Genomic DNA, 17,680 nt, shown 5'->3' with positions numbered 1-17,680 from the left:
AACGCAAATATTATAAGAATATCCAAATAAAATTTGGGCACCCTGCGAAGCTTTCCCTGCACACTTCCTCCCAAAATTTGGCGCGAAGCTCTTCCTTTTTTCCCATGGCGGCGGCCGACGAAGCCATCTGCGGCGAAATCGAAGCAATCAAGGGCCTTTCAGATCGTGCTCAAGCCTACGCCACGCTTCTCCACCTTCAGCGTCGCTCCGCCGATGACGCATCTTCGATAAAGGCCCTCGCCATCTCCTCCCCGGCCCTCATCGCCCTCCTTCTCTCTGACATTCACCGTTCCGATGAAGAGATGTAAATCCCTAATGCCTTTTTCTTTGATTTTCTATGGATTTGATTGGTTTTGATGTCTCGCGTCGTATTTGGATGTTTCAGTGCCGCACTGGCGCTCAAATGCCTTGGCTTCATGATCTATCACCCCTCCATTGTTGGTGCATTCTCAGGTTGTGAGGTTTTTCTCTGAATTCGTTGTGTATGGTTATGAGTTCTTGATGGATGTTAATGGTTCTTTGTTTTTGTAGATGGAGATGCTAAGTTGGTTTTGGAGTCATTGTCCAAGCTGATTATGGCAACTGATATGAAGGTCAAACACTTGATAATATGTGTTTCAGTTGGATTTTTTTCAAGTGTTTGCCTGTACTGAAATTGTTAGATATTGCAGGCAATTTGTAATTTGGCAGTTTGGTGTCTTTCTATTCAACAATTTGGTTCTGATTTCTTGCGGGCAAGTGTGGAATTGTTGTTGATGGCTGTAGTTCATGCACTTGACAACCCTTTTGGTTCACAATCCATAACTTTTGAGGCAATGCAGGTTTGTGAATTGTTCAAATTTCTCTATATTCATCCCATCTCGTTAAATGTTGTGGTTGAATGTGCTAAGTCATCTTTTGTGGATATTTTTTTTTATCCTTTTTATCTTGCAACATCTTTTTCTCTTTAGTTGAGTTTGGTCTCTTGGTTGGTAGCTAGGTGTATTATTGTAATTCTAAGCTTTCTTTGAAAATTTTCTTTATTTAGGTTGTGGTGCAATTTTCATCTTGCATTTGTGAAGAAATGAGAGATAGGGCAAGCATATGCATTCCACCTATTTATCGAAGGCTCATGAGTGATGATAAAAGGGAAAGAGATGTTGCAGAGAGGTGTCTCCAAAAGATAAAGTTTGTTCTATATCCCCCTCCACCAATTCTTTCAAAGGTACTTAGATTTTTTCCTTACATGTCAACCTTCAACTTCTAATCATCTAATTTGTCGATGCTCATGATACATAATTTTGTATTGTATTCATGTATCAAATAGAAGTTTTGAACTATGAAAATATTAGTGGAACTGGGCTTTAGACCAAGCCCATGTGTACACCCATAAGCCAAACAAAGCATCCTTGCCTTAAGATGTTTAGTCCACATGCACACTTAGATAAACATGTTTGTAGAGATTAATTGGACTTTCTTAGCTCAGCACAAATTCACAAACTCACATAGTGGAAGAACACACTCCATAACTCTTCTCTTTCATTTTTCTCTCTTCCTCATCAGTTGGTGGGATAGTTCTTGCACTACTAACAAGACTCCACAAATCTTGCCCGAGCAAATAATACCTTATTCAAGTGCTCCGTGTGTCATCATTGTTGTTGTTGAGCTTCTCAACTGAGTTAGTTGAGGATGCAAGATCCACCAGGGTAATTAGTTAGCGCCTAGCACTTAACCAGTTTAGCTTGGGCCAAAACCAGTGATTTTATCACAATTCCCATCTGTGTATTTGCAGAATCGCCCCGCACCATAGTTCCAGACCACTAGCTTTGATATTATTTGTAGGAAGAAGTGGAAAAGACTTACAATGCAAGGGAAGTGGAAAAGTCTTGACAACTAGGAGTTTAGGGTTTTGTTACAAGCCAGTGTCTAATACAAAGACAAACTACAAAAAGTGTTAAGACCCTCACATCCAAAAAGGGACACGTGCTACTTGACGACCTGGCTAAGTTGACCCTTGCAAGACCTTACTCCTGATCTGAAAGAGTGAATCAAGAACTTGATGAGCTTCAAAAAACCCAGTAAGTAATTCACTAAAAACAAAATACGGATTAACAGAGTTTAGAAATTTAAAATAACGTCATTTTGCAAAACCTGTACCAGGTATAGAAAACTGAATCTCAAATCCAAAACATCAAGAAAATCCAATACTGGCATCCATAAACATTTAACAAAATACAGAAACAAAGCAAAGTGGCTTTGCAATCATTTTAGTGTCTCCAATTTACTACAACCATTTGGTTTACCTTGACGGCACCCGGGCCAAAATGTCAGAACCATTTGTTTTATCTTGGTGGCCCGAGTCAGAAATAACAGACTCCATTTCTTTTACCTCTATGGCTAGAGTCAGAAATTTAAAACTGCTATTATTTCGCCATCGCCGCGGAGCAAAACTATAGTCTTAGTTATAGAGTTCATGTTCACATGGTCAATATTGACCTCTATTGACTGGGTTAGAACATAGCTTAATTGTAGACTAATCTAATCATAACAAGAGTTTTGCAAGATCAAACTTTTCAAGGCATTAAACCAAAATTTTTGAAATAATTAAATAAATAAATAATAAATCATAGAAACTGTACAGCAGATCAATGCTAATACCGTTGTGTAACATTAGACATACACTCACTTAAATTAGTTTAAGTGTTTAACAAATAAACAATTAACTAAAATCATGTTTGTGAAAAATTTAACAAATAAACAATTTGCTGAAAACATGCGTTTGAAATAGTTTAACAAAAAACCAATTAACTAAAACCATGCTTTTGAAATAGTTAACAATTAACCAATTTATTAAAATCATGACAAATAACCAATTAGCTAAATCATGCTGCTGATGTATAAACAATTAAACAATTGCTACAGAATTTAGTTTACTCAACCATTAATTCACTAACTTCTTTAAAATATTCAGTAAATGCTTTACATTCTATAGGATATATATCAGCTGCAGGCAACACCCTCTTATAGATATATATACTATTCATAGAAGCAATAAGAACTGAGAATAGAAAATAAATAATTAAGTAAATAAATCAAACCAATGTTTTTGAAATTGTTTAAGAGGATAACAATTAGTTGATGTTTTAATACAAAATTAACTTGTACTTTATAAAACAAGAGTGCTGACGAAGTAGTTTGGGTGACAATCAATTCACAAATTCTATAGTGAAGCATTCAGTTAAAACTTACAACCCCACCTGAAAAGCTTCAATAGTAACACTCTTTATGTGTGTATATATATATAGTCATAATCCATGAGAACCAATAGGAATGAAAAAGATAATAATGGTGATGATCAAAATTGATTTTAGAATCTTAGCTCATAATGCTAACTTACACACATATATATCCACTTTGCAAGGTCTCCAAATCACAACTTAATAATGCATCACACTCAAAGGTTGGGTTTTCAAACTCTCATTTGGGGATGACAACTAACCCCACAAGTTTGCACGATTCAAATGTCAAAACATCAACCGATGTATGTTCAAGCGTAGTTACCACATTCGCTAAGCCCCCACCGATCTTTGATCTAGATTGCTCGTTCCTAATCGGAGTTTGTTTCGTTCCAGATTGATTGGGTACGCAATCTGAGATGATGAAAAGGGCATATCAAAATTAATTACTCATAGATTTTATAAAATCTATCTAACTAGTTTTTTTTTTAAATAGTTATAGATGATACTACAATTTATTAGGTTTTAAAAATTATAGATAAAATTGTTATCTATTTTTAAATCTAGTATAAGTTTTTAAATTATTATCTAATATAAAATTTTATTGCATAAAATTATAATCTATATATAGTTTAAAATTGCATTAAAACTAGTTCTTTAAAGTTTGCTTATTTACTTTTATAACTTTAATCATGATGTTCTTTTCTTATTAAATGTTATGCTTATGCACTTTTGAATCTATTTAGTAATCTAAGAACATCTTTTTATTTCGAATTGATATTAAAATTCTATAATTTTGTATGTTTTTTATATAACTGATTCGGAGGTAATTTTCAATCATATCTTGAATCGAATTAATCGTACCAACTAAGCCTACCCCCTACCGTATCGGATACAATACAAGCATTGTTTCTTGTATTCGCACCCGTCTCGCCACTTGTATTCGCGTTTCTGGTAACTATGTATTCAAGTACCCAACAATTATACACAAGTGGATAAATAACAAAATACACAAAATTGAAATTTATACATATATAACCAGAGATATAGCTGAAATATATTTAGATATATATATGGATTACTTACAATAGCTCCACTCCAACTCACTCCCAAAGGCTAAAACAATCCTCCTTCAGAACCCTATCAACAGCATAACCAATTCTAATTGCTTAATGCCAAATTAAAATTAACTAAGCATTTGACTACACCAACAATGGCATGAACTAATGAGAGGCTCCCAAGCATAGCTTACTCAAAGCAAGGTAACCATTAGGCTAGGAAAGACATTGTCATAGCAAGGAAGTGATACACTCATGCTTGAATATACATCTAGGCATATGCATCTAAGGTTCACAAAATCTTAAAGCAATTAGTCTTGACAAGCCAATGAAGAAAACCTAGCATGATCATCAAAAGTCAAGGCATGCCTAGCAACAAAGTCTCCAAGGGTAGTTCAACATGCATCTTGTATGCATGATCAAAGACTAAATGTTAGCATCACTTTGGCAACAACCATGCTAAGAATAATACAAACATTCCAAATAACAACTAAGGAAAAGATCTTGGACAAGCAAGGAGTTCTAAACTCTAGCATTTCTATAACCACACTAGATCCATAACCAAGACAATCATCTCAAAGCAACTCATCAAAGCATGAGGGACAAGGATTTAGCTGAAAGTAAGGTGAGAGCTTGCTTATCAATTAGCTGTAGAGATTAAGCCACTCCACTCTTGAGCTTTCTCTCCAACCTCTAACTAACCAAGCTTTTCCAAGGTTGTAGCAAGATGAAGAAGAAGAAGAAGAAGAAGAAGAAGAAGAAGAAAAAAACCTTGGCCTTTTTGATGCTTGGGCCTACTGACATCTCCATGCCAAGGAGTGGCTTCCGGTGTGGCCAATGAGAGGGAGAGCATGGTTGTGGAGGGTGAAGTTCGGCTAGGTCATGGGGCAAGAGAAGGATGCTCTTCTACAGTGGAGATAGGGGAAGGTAGGGAGGAAAATAAAAAACAAAGCATGGTTGACCATGCTTTGACCAGTGTGGGGCTCACATGATCCTTGCCAAGACGTGCTATGCAAGGATCCTATACCAACCTTGATCAACATACCCTAATGACTTGAATTAGGTCGGCAAGCCTCGCACAAAAAGGCAAAGTTGTTCTTAGGGCAATGCTTAGCTAGCCTAATCGCGGGCTTGGATCTTCCAACTCACATTTAATTGCCTTCATTAATGTTGATGCATGCCATAATTAAACACTTATTGCCAACAACCATGCATGCAACAGGATTAGCCAGGCATTGTGTGTACGGGTTAGGCTTGGCTTGATAATCTTGATTTTCTTTTCCTTTTGCATCCCAACAATCATATTTCTAGCTGTTGGATCATATATACTACAGATAGAAATCTAGCCGTTGGTAGAGAATTTATCTTTATCGGCCTTTTGTTCATTCTTTATCGTCTTCATCACTTAGTTGTTGCAAAACCTTGCAGCCATTACTCATCTCAAAACCCGCAAACTGAAAACCATTTCATCTTTTTGCTTCTTGCTCTTTCTTCTTATTGTGGGGTTCTTAAGCAACATTAGGTCTTCACTAAGACATGGTAGTTGAGGGAACTCCATTTGGTTAGTTGTAATTTCTAACATTTCTTGGATAAGAAGAGATAACTAGCAACTTTAGTATGAACTAAAACCAACCAACTAATAAATCGCCAACAATTGATGTGAAAATCCTACTAATCTAGGGAAAACCATAGGACATTAGGGCAAGCAATCTTTATTGAAACAAGCATTCAATGTTTAAGATCTCAAGATGATGCCCAAACTTAGACTGCACAAATACAAGAAGTTTCAAAAAGACGCATACTAATTGCAATCAAGTACAAGAATGTTGAGTTAGCTGTGAGAAAAGGATACTTTCAATCATATCTCTTGGAAGAAAAATGCACTTCTCTTGTAGGCACATTGCACCCCATAAGAGACAGATTTGCAACTGTACATCAATATAAAAGAATCATATCCCTATAACAATGTTTGTGCCTGAAAAACAAGCAAAATTTATGGCTGTCTTATCTCTGAAAAGCAGTCAACAAATTCGTAAAAATCAGGGATTCTTCTACACTCCCCTTAAGCTGGTGAATGGATGTCCTCTATTCCAAGCTTGCAAACAATCTCTTCAAACACAGTGATTGGCAAACCCTTTGTGAGTATATATGCCAACTAGTCCTTTGTTGAAACAAATTGAGTGCAGATTAGGCCACTATCAAGTTTCTCTTTGATGAAATGTCGATTGACTTCAACATGCTTTGTTCGATCATGTTGCACGGGGTTATGAGCGATACTTATTGCTGATTTGTTGTCGCAGTATAATCTCATTGGACCTTCCATTTTATCTTCAAATCACCAAGAACCATTTTTAACCATAGAAGCTCGCCATTGATATGAATTCAGATTTTGCACTTGATCTTGCTACTACATTTTGTTTTTTACTCCATGTCACAAGATTACCACCCAAGAATGTACAATAACCTGAAGTTGATCTCCTGTCAACTAATGAACCTGCAAAATCTGCATTAGTGTAGGCTTCTAAAGTCAAGCTCTGTCCTTTCTTGAACAAGACCCCTCTCCCAGGATTTCCCTTCAAATACTAAAAAATTTTGTGCACTACCTCAAGATGCATTTCTTTAGGATTGTGCATAAATTGGCTAACAACATTCACCACAAATGCAATATCTGGTCTTGTATGTGCTAAATAAATTAGCTTCCCAATAAGTCTTTGATAAGAACCTTTATCTACCATGGAATGATCTGGAAAATCACATAATCCATGGTTGAACTCAATGGGTGTGTTAGTTGGCTTACAACCCAACTTCCCTACATCCTTTAATATGTCTAACACATATTTTTGCTGCGAAATAAAAATTCCTTCCTTTGAATACACCACTTCAATACCTAGAAAGTATTTTAACCTCCCAAGCTCTTTGATGTCAAATTCCTTTAGCAAGCACCTTCTTAAATTATTCATCTCTTCTGTGTCATTGCCTATAACTATAATATCATCGACATATACCAATAATGTTGTCACTGCCCCTGACTTTGAGTGTCTCACAAACAAAGTATGGTCTCCTAGACTCTGCTTATATCCTAAGGTAATCATTACCTTAGTAAACCTTCCAAACCAGGCCCTTGGTGATTATTTAAGTCCATATAGAGCTTTCTTCAATTTACATACTATTCCTTTTTTTGATTCAAAACCAAGAGGGATCTCCATATAAATTTCTTCTTGTAAATCACTATGAAGAAAAGCATTTTTCTACATCAAATTGTTGTAGATTCCACCCAAAATTGGCAACCAATGATAATAGAACTTGTATCGTACTCATCTTTGAAACTGGAGCAAAAGTTTCAAGGTAATCAATGTCGTAGGTTTGAGTATACCCTTTTGCAACCAACCTTGCCTTGTATCTCTCTATAGAACCATCACACTTGTATTTCACTGTGAAAACTCATCTACATCCAACTAACTTCTTTCCTCTTGGTAATTTAACCAACTCCAATGTTTTTTTTTCTAGAGCCTCCATCTCCACTTTCATGGCATCGTTCCATTTCCTGTCTCCTATTGCCTCAAATAGATTTCTCGGAATGGGAATTGCATGAAGATTGCTAAGGAAGGCCCTATGACTTTAGGATAGGTTTTGATAAGTCATGAACAACCATAATGGATGTTTTGTGCAGGTCTTAGTTCCTTTTCAAAGTGCAATGGGTAGATCAACATTACTTGGTTGGTCAGGTTCATCAACAGGTTAAGAAGGGTCAGTTGGAGGTATGATGATTTCAAGCTTGGAACTTATTCAGGTGGTTGAACAGCAGCTTGAACAGGAAATTGCACTTGCACAGATTGAGAAAGAGGTTTTTTCTTCCTAGAATATACTTGCAGTGGTTTAGTATTGTCTTATTTTCCCGTATCCTTCATTAGTCTACTAGATCTAGGAGACTCATTTAGAGGTGTGGACTCAATATGAACAGGCTCTGGTTCAACTTAAGCAGGAGTTGGCTCAATAGAAATAGGAATTTGACAATCTCCAGCTGAGATATGTTGACAAGGAAAATCAAGAAAGCTATGTTGGCCAGGAAAGTCAAGGGAGAATAAGTCCATTGTTCTATCTTTACTTGTGGTCTCTCCCTGAAGATAGGAATGCTGAAAAAAAGACTGTTTCGACAAAAGTAACATCAGCTGAAACAAAAAACTTTTTTGTAGGTGGATGAAAGCATTTATATCCTTTTTGTGTGGAAGAATACCCAACAAAAACACATCGAAGAGCTCATGGATCAAGTTTTCCCATGTTTTGTGAGTGAACATTAACAAAAGCAACACTTCCAAAGATTCTAGGAATAAGATTTTTGGAGGCACTAAAGTTTGAAAATTTTTTTATGAGAACATCTATTGGACTTTTGAAATCAAGAACCCTTGTTGGAAGCCTATTAATTAGATGGGCAGCGGTTAAGATGGCTTCTCCCCAATATTGTCGAGGAAAATGAAACAACAATGCTCTTGTAGTATCAAGAAGGTGACCATTTTTACATTCTGCCACACTATTTTGTTGAGGTGTGCTAACACAAGAGGATTCATGGATGATCCCTTCTTTAGCAAAGAATGGAGAAAGCATTTGATTAAAATATTCTTTGGCATTGTCTGAACGAAATCTCTTAATTTTCACATCAAATTGAGTTTTAATCATGTTATAGAATTTGGGAAAACAGTGTTGACTTCTGATTTATATTTCAAAAGATAAATCCACATTACTCTGGTACAATCATCAATAAATGATACAAAGTTACAAACCACCTAGCACCAGAAATATTTGAAGTTGTAGAGGGTCCCCAAATATCACTATGAATGGGATGTAAAGGAATATTGGTTTTGGCATTGCTTAATGGAAAGGAAACACGTTTGTGTTTTGCAAGTTCACAAGCATTGCAATGAAAAGACTCAATTACCAACCCTTTAAACATGGAAGGAAACATTAACTTAAGGACCTTAAAAGACGGGTGACCTAAATGATGATGATAAAGCCAAACTTTATCTTTATTAGACATGACAGACTCAGAAAGGAATGATGCAGGCCGGGAATTCTCAACTCTAACTTTTCCACTTTGATTTTTCAGGTAATAAAGACCTCTCTCACTAGCAAGTCCAATCATCCTCTTCGTGCCCTGTTCCCGAAACACACAATGTGAAGGAGAAAACATAACTTGACAATTAGAATCTTTAGTAAGCTTTTGCACAGAAATAAGGTTTGCAAATAGTTTTGGAACATGAAGGACATTTTAAGAATAATGGAATTGCTTAACTGAATGTCTCCTTGGCCTACTACAGTGGTAATAGACCCATCAGCTATGGTTATCTTCCTATGGCTAGAAAAGGAGTATAAGAAGTGAAATCTTTGGAAGAGCATGTCATGTGATCTGTGGCTCCAGAATCAATTACCCACATTGTTGAAGAATGAGGCAATAACAAAACAAGAAGAGGAAAATATACTTGAAAAGGCTAGTGAGCATGTACTTGTTGAAGGTGGTTTCTCAGTTTTTAACACATCTGGTAGGCTGTGATAGATTTGACTCCTTAGGTCCTGCCATTTTAGTCATGAGTGCAGAGCCATCTCCCATTTGAGCTTCAAGCACAACACTTCTGCAGCCTTCTTCAGCCCGAATGATAGATATAGTCTCATTCAATGAGGGCAAGTCTCCCTTCCCCAAAATCTGCACTCGCGCAGTGTCAAAGTCTACATTGAGGTCGGCTAAAAAATTATAAATGCGCTCCTTTTGTATGAATTGTGTAAGAACTGCAGCATCCTGACTACAACTCATTTGAATGCATTGATAATGATCCATCTCCTTCCATAAATCTTGCAAGTAGTTAGAGTATTCTGTGACAGATTGATTCCCTTGCTTGGTTGCTGAATTTTTTGTTTTAATTTGGTAAATTTGAGCAGTGTCATGTACTTTAGAATATGTCTGTTTAATGGCATCCCAAATCTCCTTAGCACTACCAAGAAACATACAAGTATCACTTATCTCTAGAAGCATTGAACTCCACAACCATGACATCATCATCGAATCTTGCTCATCCCATGCTTCAAATCTAGGATTTTTCTTTTGAAGGACCCTTTCCTAATAGATGACTCAATTTTCCTCTACTTTGCAAGAATGTGCGGACCAGTTGTGACCACTTCAAATAATTCTTTCCATTCAACCGATATGCCGCTTGGATGTTCCGCAAATCTCATGTTGAAGCAACAACTGGACTCTCTACTTCAGGAGCATCCGAATCAGAACTGGTTTCAGCATCTTTTGACATAATTGCTTGAAAGGATTCAGGGAAAAAAGGGAAAAATATAGATGGAAAACACTCTTTCAAACTAATAGAGAGTTTCCCCTTTTTCTCTCTTACATTCGGTCTCCTCTTTGTTCTTTCTTCTCTTCTTAGCTTTTCCTTGGGAGATATTGAGTGAAGGCTGACTTGCGTCGAGCAAGTGCCGCACGGGTTAGAATTCTGAAAGATAACCCCGTGTCAATTACCTTGATTCAAGCTAGATGTCCTGATGAAGAAGCATTTAAACTCGGCCAAATCAACGTCGACCGTTGAACGCTATTTCAACTTGTATAGCTAGGCTTCATGGTTCACGAAAGAAGATGGTCCAAACCTCAGCTCTTCTTGTCGAGCAAACTCCTCTTAAGTGGTCAATTGTGCCGTTGAATGCATCCAATGATACCATTGGAGTGCAGGCCCATTCATGTAGAAAGTTGTGACCGGTAGCTGTTGATCTCTGACAATCTGGTGATAGTTGAAGAAGTGTTCTATCTGGAACACCCAGCTGAGAACATTCTCTTCAGTGAACAGAGAAACCTTAAGCTTCGGTAGTTGAGTTGGAGCTATCGCCAGTGATTACGAAGGGTTGGGCGGTCTCATGAGCAGTTGAGGTGGAGAAGCTGATGTTGGTGACAATGGAAGTGGAAGCAAGGACGGAGATGTCGGAGCCTTTTCAGTTCTAGCGAGCTTAATTATTATTTCAGTGATGACGCCTTGCTACGAGGACAAGGATTTTTGTACCATCCCGAGCTATTGGAATGTTGTTGCATCAAAGACGAGTGTTGCTGCACCATTGCACAAAACGAGTCAAGCTTGGAAAGAATCAATTCGTGGCGGGCCAACTGTTCACCTATTGCCATCAGTTGCTTCTCCAATGATTGAGCGTGCGTCGTCATGCCTTCCGTCATGGGTGGCCGTCTTTCGATGAAAGCACCAAATGATGCATGCCATTAGGGTTTTGTAAGGAGGTGAGAGAGTGAATTAGAAGAATTCGAGAGAGATAGAGAGAACCAGAAGGAGACTGGGAAAGAGAGGAAAGAGAGAGAGGAAACAAAAGCTAGGAGATTATTTCATTGCCCCCCACTATTTTCATTGATTCATCAATATAGTAACAGACTCTGCTCCATTGCGACATGTGCCACTTGACTATAGGCTACTACTCTCTAGTGTAACATTATCCCCTTCACTACTAACATGGTTTCTCGAACACCCAGTAACAGCCTAGATATCCCACACTCACACCCATGCAAATCACGCCCATATATATTAATTACATGCACATTTTTTTCACTACCAATTAACCCATAATGAAGTTGCTAAACTGGGTAGCTTGAGTTGATTTCCGAATGCAGCTTGCTGGGATACAAGCCTTGCCCGATGTAGTCCTTGGTTCTGCATTAAAGCATGAATCCTATACTGCATAATCAAATAGAATGGAGAAGATTTGAAAGATGGTAAGTACACGCTTATACAAAGCGCACGTTCCTTGGAGAAAAAGGTGAGTGGACTTTTTAGAATATGGGGGCAATCAATTCATGTTGAGGGGTAATACTCATCCTGTCAATCATCGTCCGACATTGTGATATGCCACTAGGATTGTGATCATTGGGATGGTTTTGATTCGATCACTAAAGAAACCATCCTTTCTTCTTCACTGCAATCCTCCCACTCAATGTGTCAGAAGTTCTACACCAGTGGGTGCTTCTCGTCTAGACACAAGTGATGGGAGAGGCCATGTGTCACCATCTGCTGCACCATCACTGTGTTGAGGGATGGTGCTCGGGCCTTAATCTCATCCTCGATCTTAATGATGGTGAATCATCATCCAAGGCTTGAAGTCTTTAGTTGGTACTTGCTTCTTCTCTGGCTTAGGCGGTGGGGCAAAACATGGACGGTAAGGGATGAACTGGTGATTCCTTGCCTTGCCTCATCTATTTGCATGGCATGCACTGCCAGGTGCCGGCCATAGAGCATCTAACCACCATAGCTCGTGTTTCCATTCAATTGACTGTTGGGCTCATGAATATAGCTTGTTGTTTAGTGCCAAATGTGGCCATAATTGAAACCAAATACTTGTAATGTCTTGTAAAGAACAACCACCATAACTATCTTTTTTTTATTGCCAATCCACAATCCCCAATATAGAGATTTTGCCAAATCAATTTGCACACATTCTAGCAAATTTAGCCTTTGTGAGATTAGTAGTGTGGTCATCAATCTTCAAGAATCGTCCAAGCACACACCAATAGCTTTAAGCAACGCCCCACTCCAAAACTTGATCAGATGGTAATAAAGTTGGATTCAAGCAGCAACCATATCTAGATTTTCAAAAGTTGGTTGGAAATTTGTGCAAGTTGGAGGACCATTTCTCTTATAGTCCAAGGCCGCTCCCAAAGAAGTTTGCATAGCATTTTGGAGGCTTGGCACCGTATAAAGTAAAACCCATTTAGCATGTCTGCAACTGAGAATGCTCCATAGTTCTTCCAAAGATCAGTGAGGGTGAGTTTCACTTGGTCCAACAGCAAGGCTTTGCCAAAAAACTTACCAAATAAGAAGGTTTGCATTATTTCATGAGTTTTAAAGCGAAATCCCAGTCAGCACAAACAATTTCATGGACAGAAGGTTTCAATTTATCTATGATATTTTTGTGGAATATGGGAAGGGGCTCTACCCTCACTTGCCATGGTCAGGGGACAAGAAGTTAGGCTAAGAGATGGAAGTGGTGGAAGGTTGGAAAGGTGAAACGCCGGAGGGCTGAAAGGGTAGTCTTCTTAGCACTAAACAAGATGGTAGGCCCCTAATAAGGATGTACTCATTTAATTGTGTTTTAGTGATTCGCTTAAAGAGGTAACCTGTATTTATGGTTCACTAGTTTGGCATTACAAAGAATCTCTATAATATTTTACTCATTTGTCTTATTTTGCATTTCTCACTGTGTTAATTTTTGTTCCTTAAACTTTCAGGCTATGGATGAACTAAACATCATTGCATTATTTTTAATAGGCAATTGCCAGGGATCTTGACCAAAATTTACTTCAGAAAATGATTGAAATGGTGCATGTTCCTGCCCAGAAGATCCTCGCCGTTCGAGCATGGGGTTGGTACGTCTGTTTACTTGGTTATGATACAATGAATAAAAGAAAGTTGATAAATAGCTTGCTGAAAGTTCCTGAAATGACGTTTTCTTGTCAAGATCCCCAAATTCAGATTGCGTCACTGGTAATGAAGTTACCTTTTCTTCAATTGGACAAATATAAATTATATTCCACATTAAAACGTATCAATTTACTGTTGCATTAAACGATGACTATGGCTTATAGTGTGTAGGTGGCCTGGGAAAGTTTGGTTGATTTATTCTTCTCTTCTCCAACACTTGATGTCAAGACAGAAATCACTGGAGGGAATGTGGCTCAACAGATTAAATCTGCGCCATCTTTATATGACAAAAGGGTTGGTGAGCATCAAATTGCTGTTCTCTTGAAACATATAAAGGTTATAATGATGCCCCTAAAAAGAATTGTATCAAAGAAATGTGACACTTCTGTCCACTTATCCTGCTTGAAGACATGGCACTTTCTTCTTCATAAACTTGGTTGGTCAGTTAATCATCCTGCAATTGCCACCGCTGCATATTGGGTTATTCTGGAATTGATATTGTCTAGGGGTCCTGAGAATATCTTCCTGTGGACCGCATGTATTGATTTCCTTGATGAGTTCATTTTGACAAAAGCTAAGGACCAGCAGAAGGAATTGGACACAGATAGGCCCTCACTTGCTACAGAAAATAAAATGATCTCTGCAGGATCCTCTTTTGATTGTAAGGAATCAATAAAGGTTCATTCTATCAGCTGGTCGCCTTGGGAAATTAATAACTTGGAATTCTACCTGAAGATGGTTGGCACTGTAGTAATTCAAGGTTTGATGACGAGTGTGTCTTCTGAAAATAGAGTCTTAATTCTTAATAGCGCATTGAGGATATTCAGGTCACTTTTGCAGGGTATTCAAGTTGAATTTAGTGCAGCATTCACTCATAATGATAGAATGAAATTCTGCATTGACACTATACTCAAGTTCACAAAGGAAGTCTGTGAAGATATGATTTCTAAGCAAATTGCCAGTTGCTGCAATGACACTTTAAGTTTCGCTCTACAGTTTGTCGAAACTATCAGAGATGTGTTAGATCCTTCGTTACTGTCTTCAACATTATATCAGATTGCTTTAGATTTTAATTATATCAAAGACCTGCAGTCTTTTGAGGAAATCAAATATTTAAAATGTTTAGGATCTGGGATTTTTGCTTACATGGATATGGTTTCACCAATGGTTTACACCACATTATTGCATCTCTCTTTGGCCACTCATTCTGCCCTTAATCTGCCCAGAACAGATGATATTTCAATTGCAATGCAGAGATCTCTCCATTTAATATTCTCACACGAACCTTTTGTAAATTTGCATGCTGCCATCTGTTTTCTATATATGCACATAGGAACGCTTGCACAATGTCAATTACGCTGGTTGACAGTATGGAGAGTCATCTCAAATGGCCTGGAGGAGAATATTGATATCGTTGCTTATTTAAATTCAAAAACTGAGTGTGATAACAAAGGACATAGAATTGTATATTGGTTGCTGTGCTATCCATTTTTCGTGTGCTTTTCTTCGAAGGAGGGTACCAATTTTTCATTGTTGGATGAGGCTTCAGCACATGGAAATCTAGAATTGGAATTTGTGATTGAAGCATGGAAATCTCTTTTTAATTCTTTGAATTGCTATTCAAATTGTGGGCATTCTTATGGGAATAGTTTTGTGGAAGGCCTTTCTACTCTATTAAATGGTCTGCTTGATGAGAATGACAGCATTTTGCAGAACATTGATTTGTTAAAGGAGAAACCTGAGAACATTTGTATCTTCAAATTGTTTGGTGAAGTTGCAATCTGTCTAATGGAACATGTTCAGCTTTTGGATTGTGTGCTTCCGAAATCAACAGCTGACAGCAAAGAGGATGGCTGTTGTAGTCCAATAGCGAACACTCTTGGGTTTGTCGCCAGGTATTTGTGAGGATAGTTTAAAGCTAGAATGTTGAGTGCCTTGTATTATTCAGAAGGCTGTCTTTTAAATTATAATTTTAGCTTTCTAAAATTTACTCGAAGTTTCTCTTGCACAAACAACTTATTAATGTTTGTGTTGGAACTAACATGCAGAATACTTGGCTTGGCTCTTACAATTGTCGAAGTGAATGCAGGGAGTGATCATAAGATTTTCAGCAGGTAATTTCCATATAAAATCTTCATCATTTACACCAGTTCACACTCAGCAAGCCATTATAAGGGATTAAATTTCTAACAATGATTACTTACTTTCTTATGAGCTGCAGGATCTTTTCTGCTATGGCTACTCTAGTAAACCGAGTTTTCTTGAAGCAAGATATCATTCTACTTATGGGGGTAAATGGCCCTATCTGTTTATGATGTTTAAAGAAAAGTCTTCCTGATGCTAGTAATTCATTTATGAGCATAAGGACTATCATCAAATGATGCTGCAAGTAAATCTGTTACCCTTAAATTCATGAAATATGTTCTAATCCATCATATGTTATTTTTGCAGATAATTTCTGATCCATTGCTTCAGTGGTTGTCTTTATGTGCTTCAACACATGATCATATGCTCAAAGGAAGCATCATCCCTTCACTTCAATGTCTCTGGGAGCAGATACTAGATACTCTCCAGAACAGCTGGCCACATATCATCTTTGATTCTCGTCTTCTTAGGGTCCATGCATCTCTCCTTGAAGCTGCTTTTGATCACCCACATTTGCCCATCTCAGAAGCCACAATTTTATTCTGGGAACCTACATATGGTATGCAAACAAATTTGCATTATCCCCCGTGCTTAGTTCCAGTCTTGCACAAATTATCAATGGAAGGAAGAATTACTTTGCCGAAGGAAAGGCCTGGTAATAAACTCACTTCATTAAAGAGTTTTACAGCACTCATTAAACCCAAGAGAATTTTGAATGATGCCATGCAATCTGAGAATGATGGTTGACATGTTGTTATATTCACCTTATAGGTTTGAGAAGGAAGAGATTCCGAATGGTTCAAAACTACACAGAATGAAGACTTTTCCGGCATTTGAAGGATTTTCCTTGTAATGATCCATGCCTCGAGTCAGATCTTCAGAAATATGAATCATCAAATTTCTTGTATATTTTTCAGAAAAAGGTATGATAACTCGTCTCATCTGGTTTACACATAAGCAAAAGCTCTCCTGAATCTTACTTGTATCATCCATGTGTTCTGAACTTGTTGAAATCTTGTTATTTGCTTAGTATTACTGTATCATTATTCTTTGTAATTTGCCAAGGGATTAGAATACTCAAATTGCCAGATTTTGACATATGACATTGTGCATCATTTTATCAGTTCATAGTTGTTGCAATCAAATTAAAACACTTTTTTTTTTCTCATAATGGAGTTCATTATGTTGAGGCATTTATTTTCTGCTAACTTGCTATTGCATGATTAGAATTCAGGGTTGAATTCAACTCTTATTATATATATGTGTATTATTATTATTATTATTATTATTATTATTATTATTATTTTTATGTTTTTTTACCTGTTATAAGATTTGTTGATTTTATATCTTTATGATGACACCATTTAACATAAATTGAAATGTGATGTTACGGTTGACATGGATGTGCTAGATAAATCTAGACAAGTTACATATGAAACCAAAGAGATAAGAATTTGAGCACAAAATGTCACATGGATGGATGAAGTATATCATCTCCATATTTGGAAGACAATATAATCAATGATATGAGATATCTTAGATATATATTTCCAAATTAAAGGATTGCTTGTTTGACATTATTGTTCAAGTAAATACTTCAATAAAAATATGAGTCCACATGGAAGTACTTAGTACGCATTTAATCTACTATCAACAGGAGATTATTAATTTTACTAATATCATACGATTTTTTTTATTTTCTTTATATTGCATATTTTTATATTTTGGTAAATATTCTGGCAGACATGTTTAGTTTCTCTAATGGTAAAATATACCGTACTTCATCTGATACACACATTCG

General features: G+C 37.1%; 1 protein-coding gene across 1 annotated transcript; it reads left to right on the top strand.

Moving 5' to 3' along the window:
- Positions 1–62: 62 nt before the first annotated feature.
- LOC120255482 lies at positions 63–17,027 on the top strand. Its single transcript, XM_039263300.1, has 11 exons — positions 63–304; positions 386–453; positions 532–593; positions 672–821; positions 1,028–1,204; positions 13,582–13,797; positions 13,906–15,629; positions 15,783–15,848; positions 15,956–16,025; positions 16,186–16,534; positions 16,651–17,027. The coding sequence occupies exons 1-11, from the start codon at positions 105–107 to the stop codon at positions 16,695–16,697; spliced, it is 3,129 nt and encodes a 1,042-aa protein (XP_039119234.1). The 5' UTR covers positions 63–104; the 3' UTR covers positions 16,698–17,027.
- Positions 17,028–17,680: the final 653 nt, after the last annotated feature.

The sequence above is a fragment of the Dioscorea cayenensis genome, unplaced genomic scaffold (assembly GCF_009730915.1).
Source record: "Dioscorea cayenensis subsp. rotundata cultivar TDr96_F1 unplaced genomic scaffold, TDr96_F1_v2_PseudoChromosome.rev07_lg8_w22 25.fasta BLBR01001023.1, whole genome shotgun sequence".
Classification (NCBI taxonomy): domain Eukaryota; kingdom Viridiplantae; phylum Streptophyta; class Magnoliopsida; order Dioscoreales; family Dioscoreaceae; genus Dioscorea; species Dioscorea cayenensis.
This window is presented reverse-complemented; position numbering and strand designations above follow the sequence as displayed.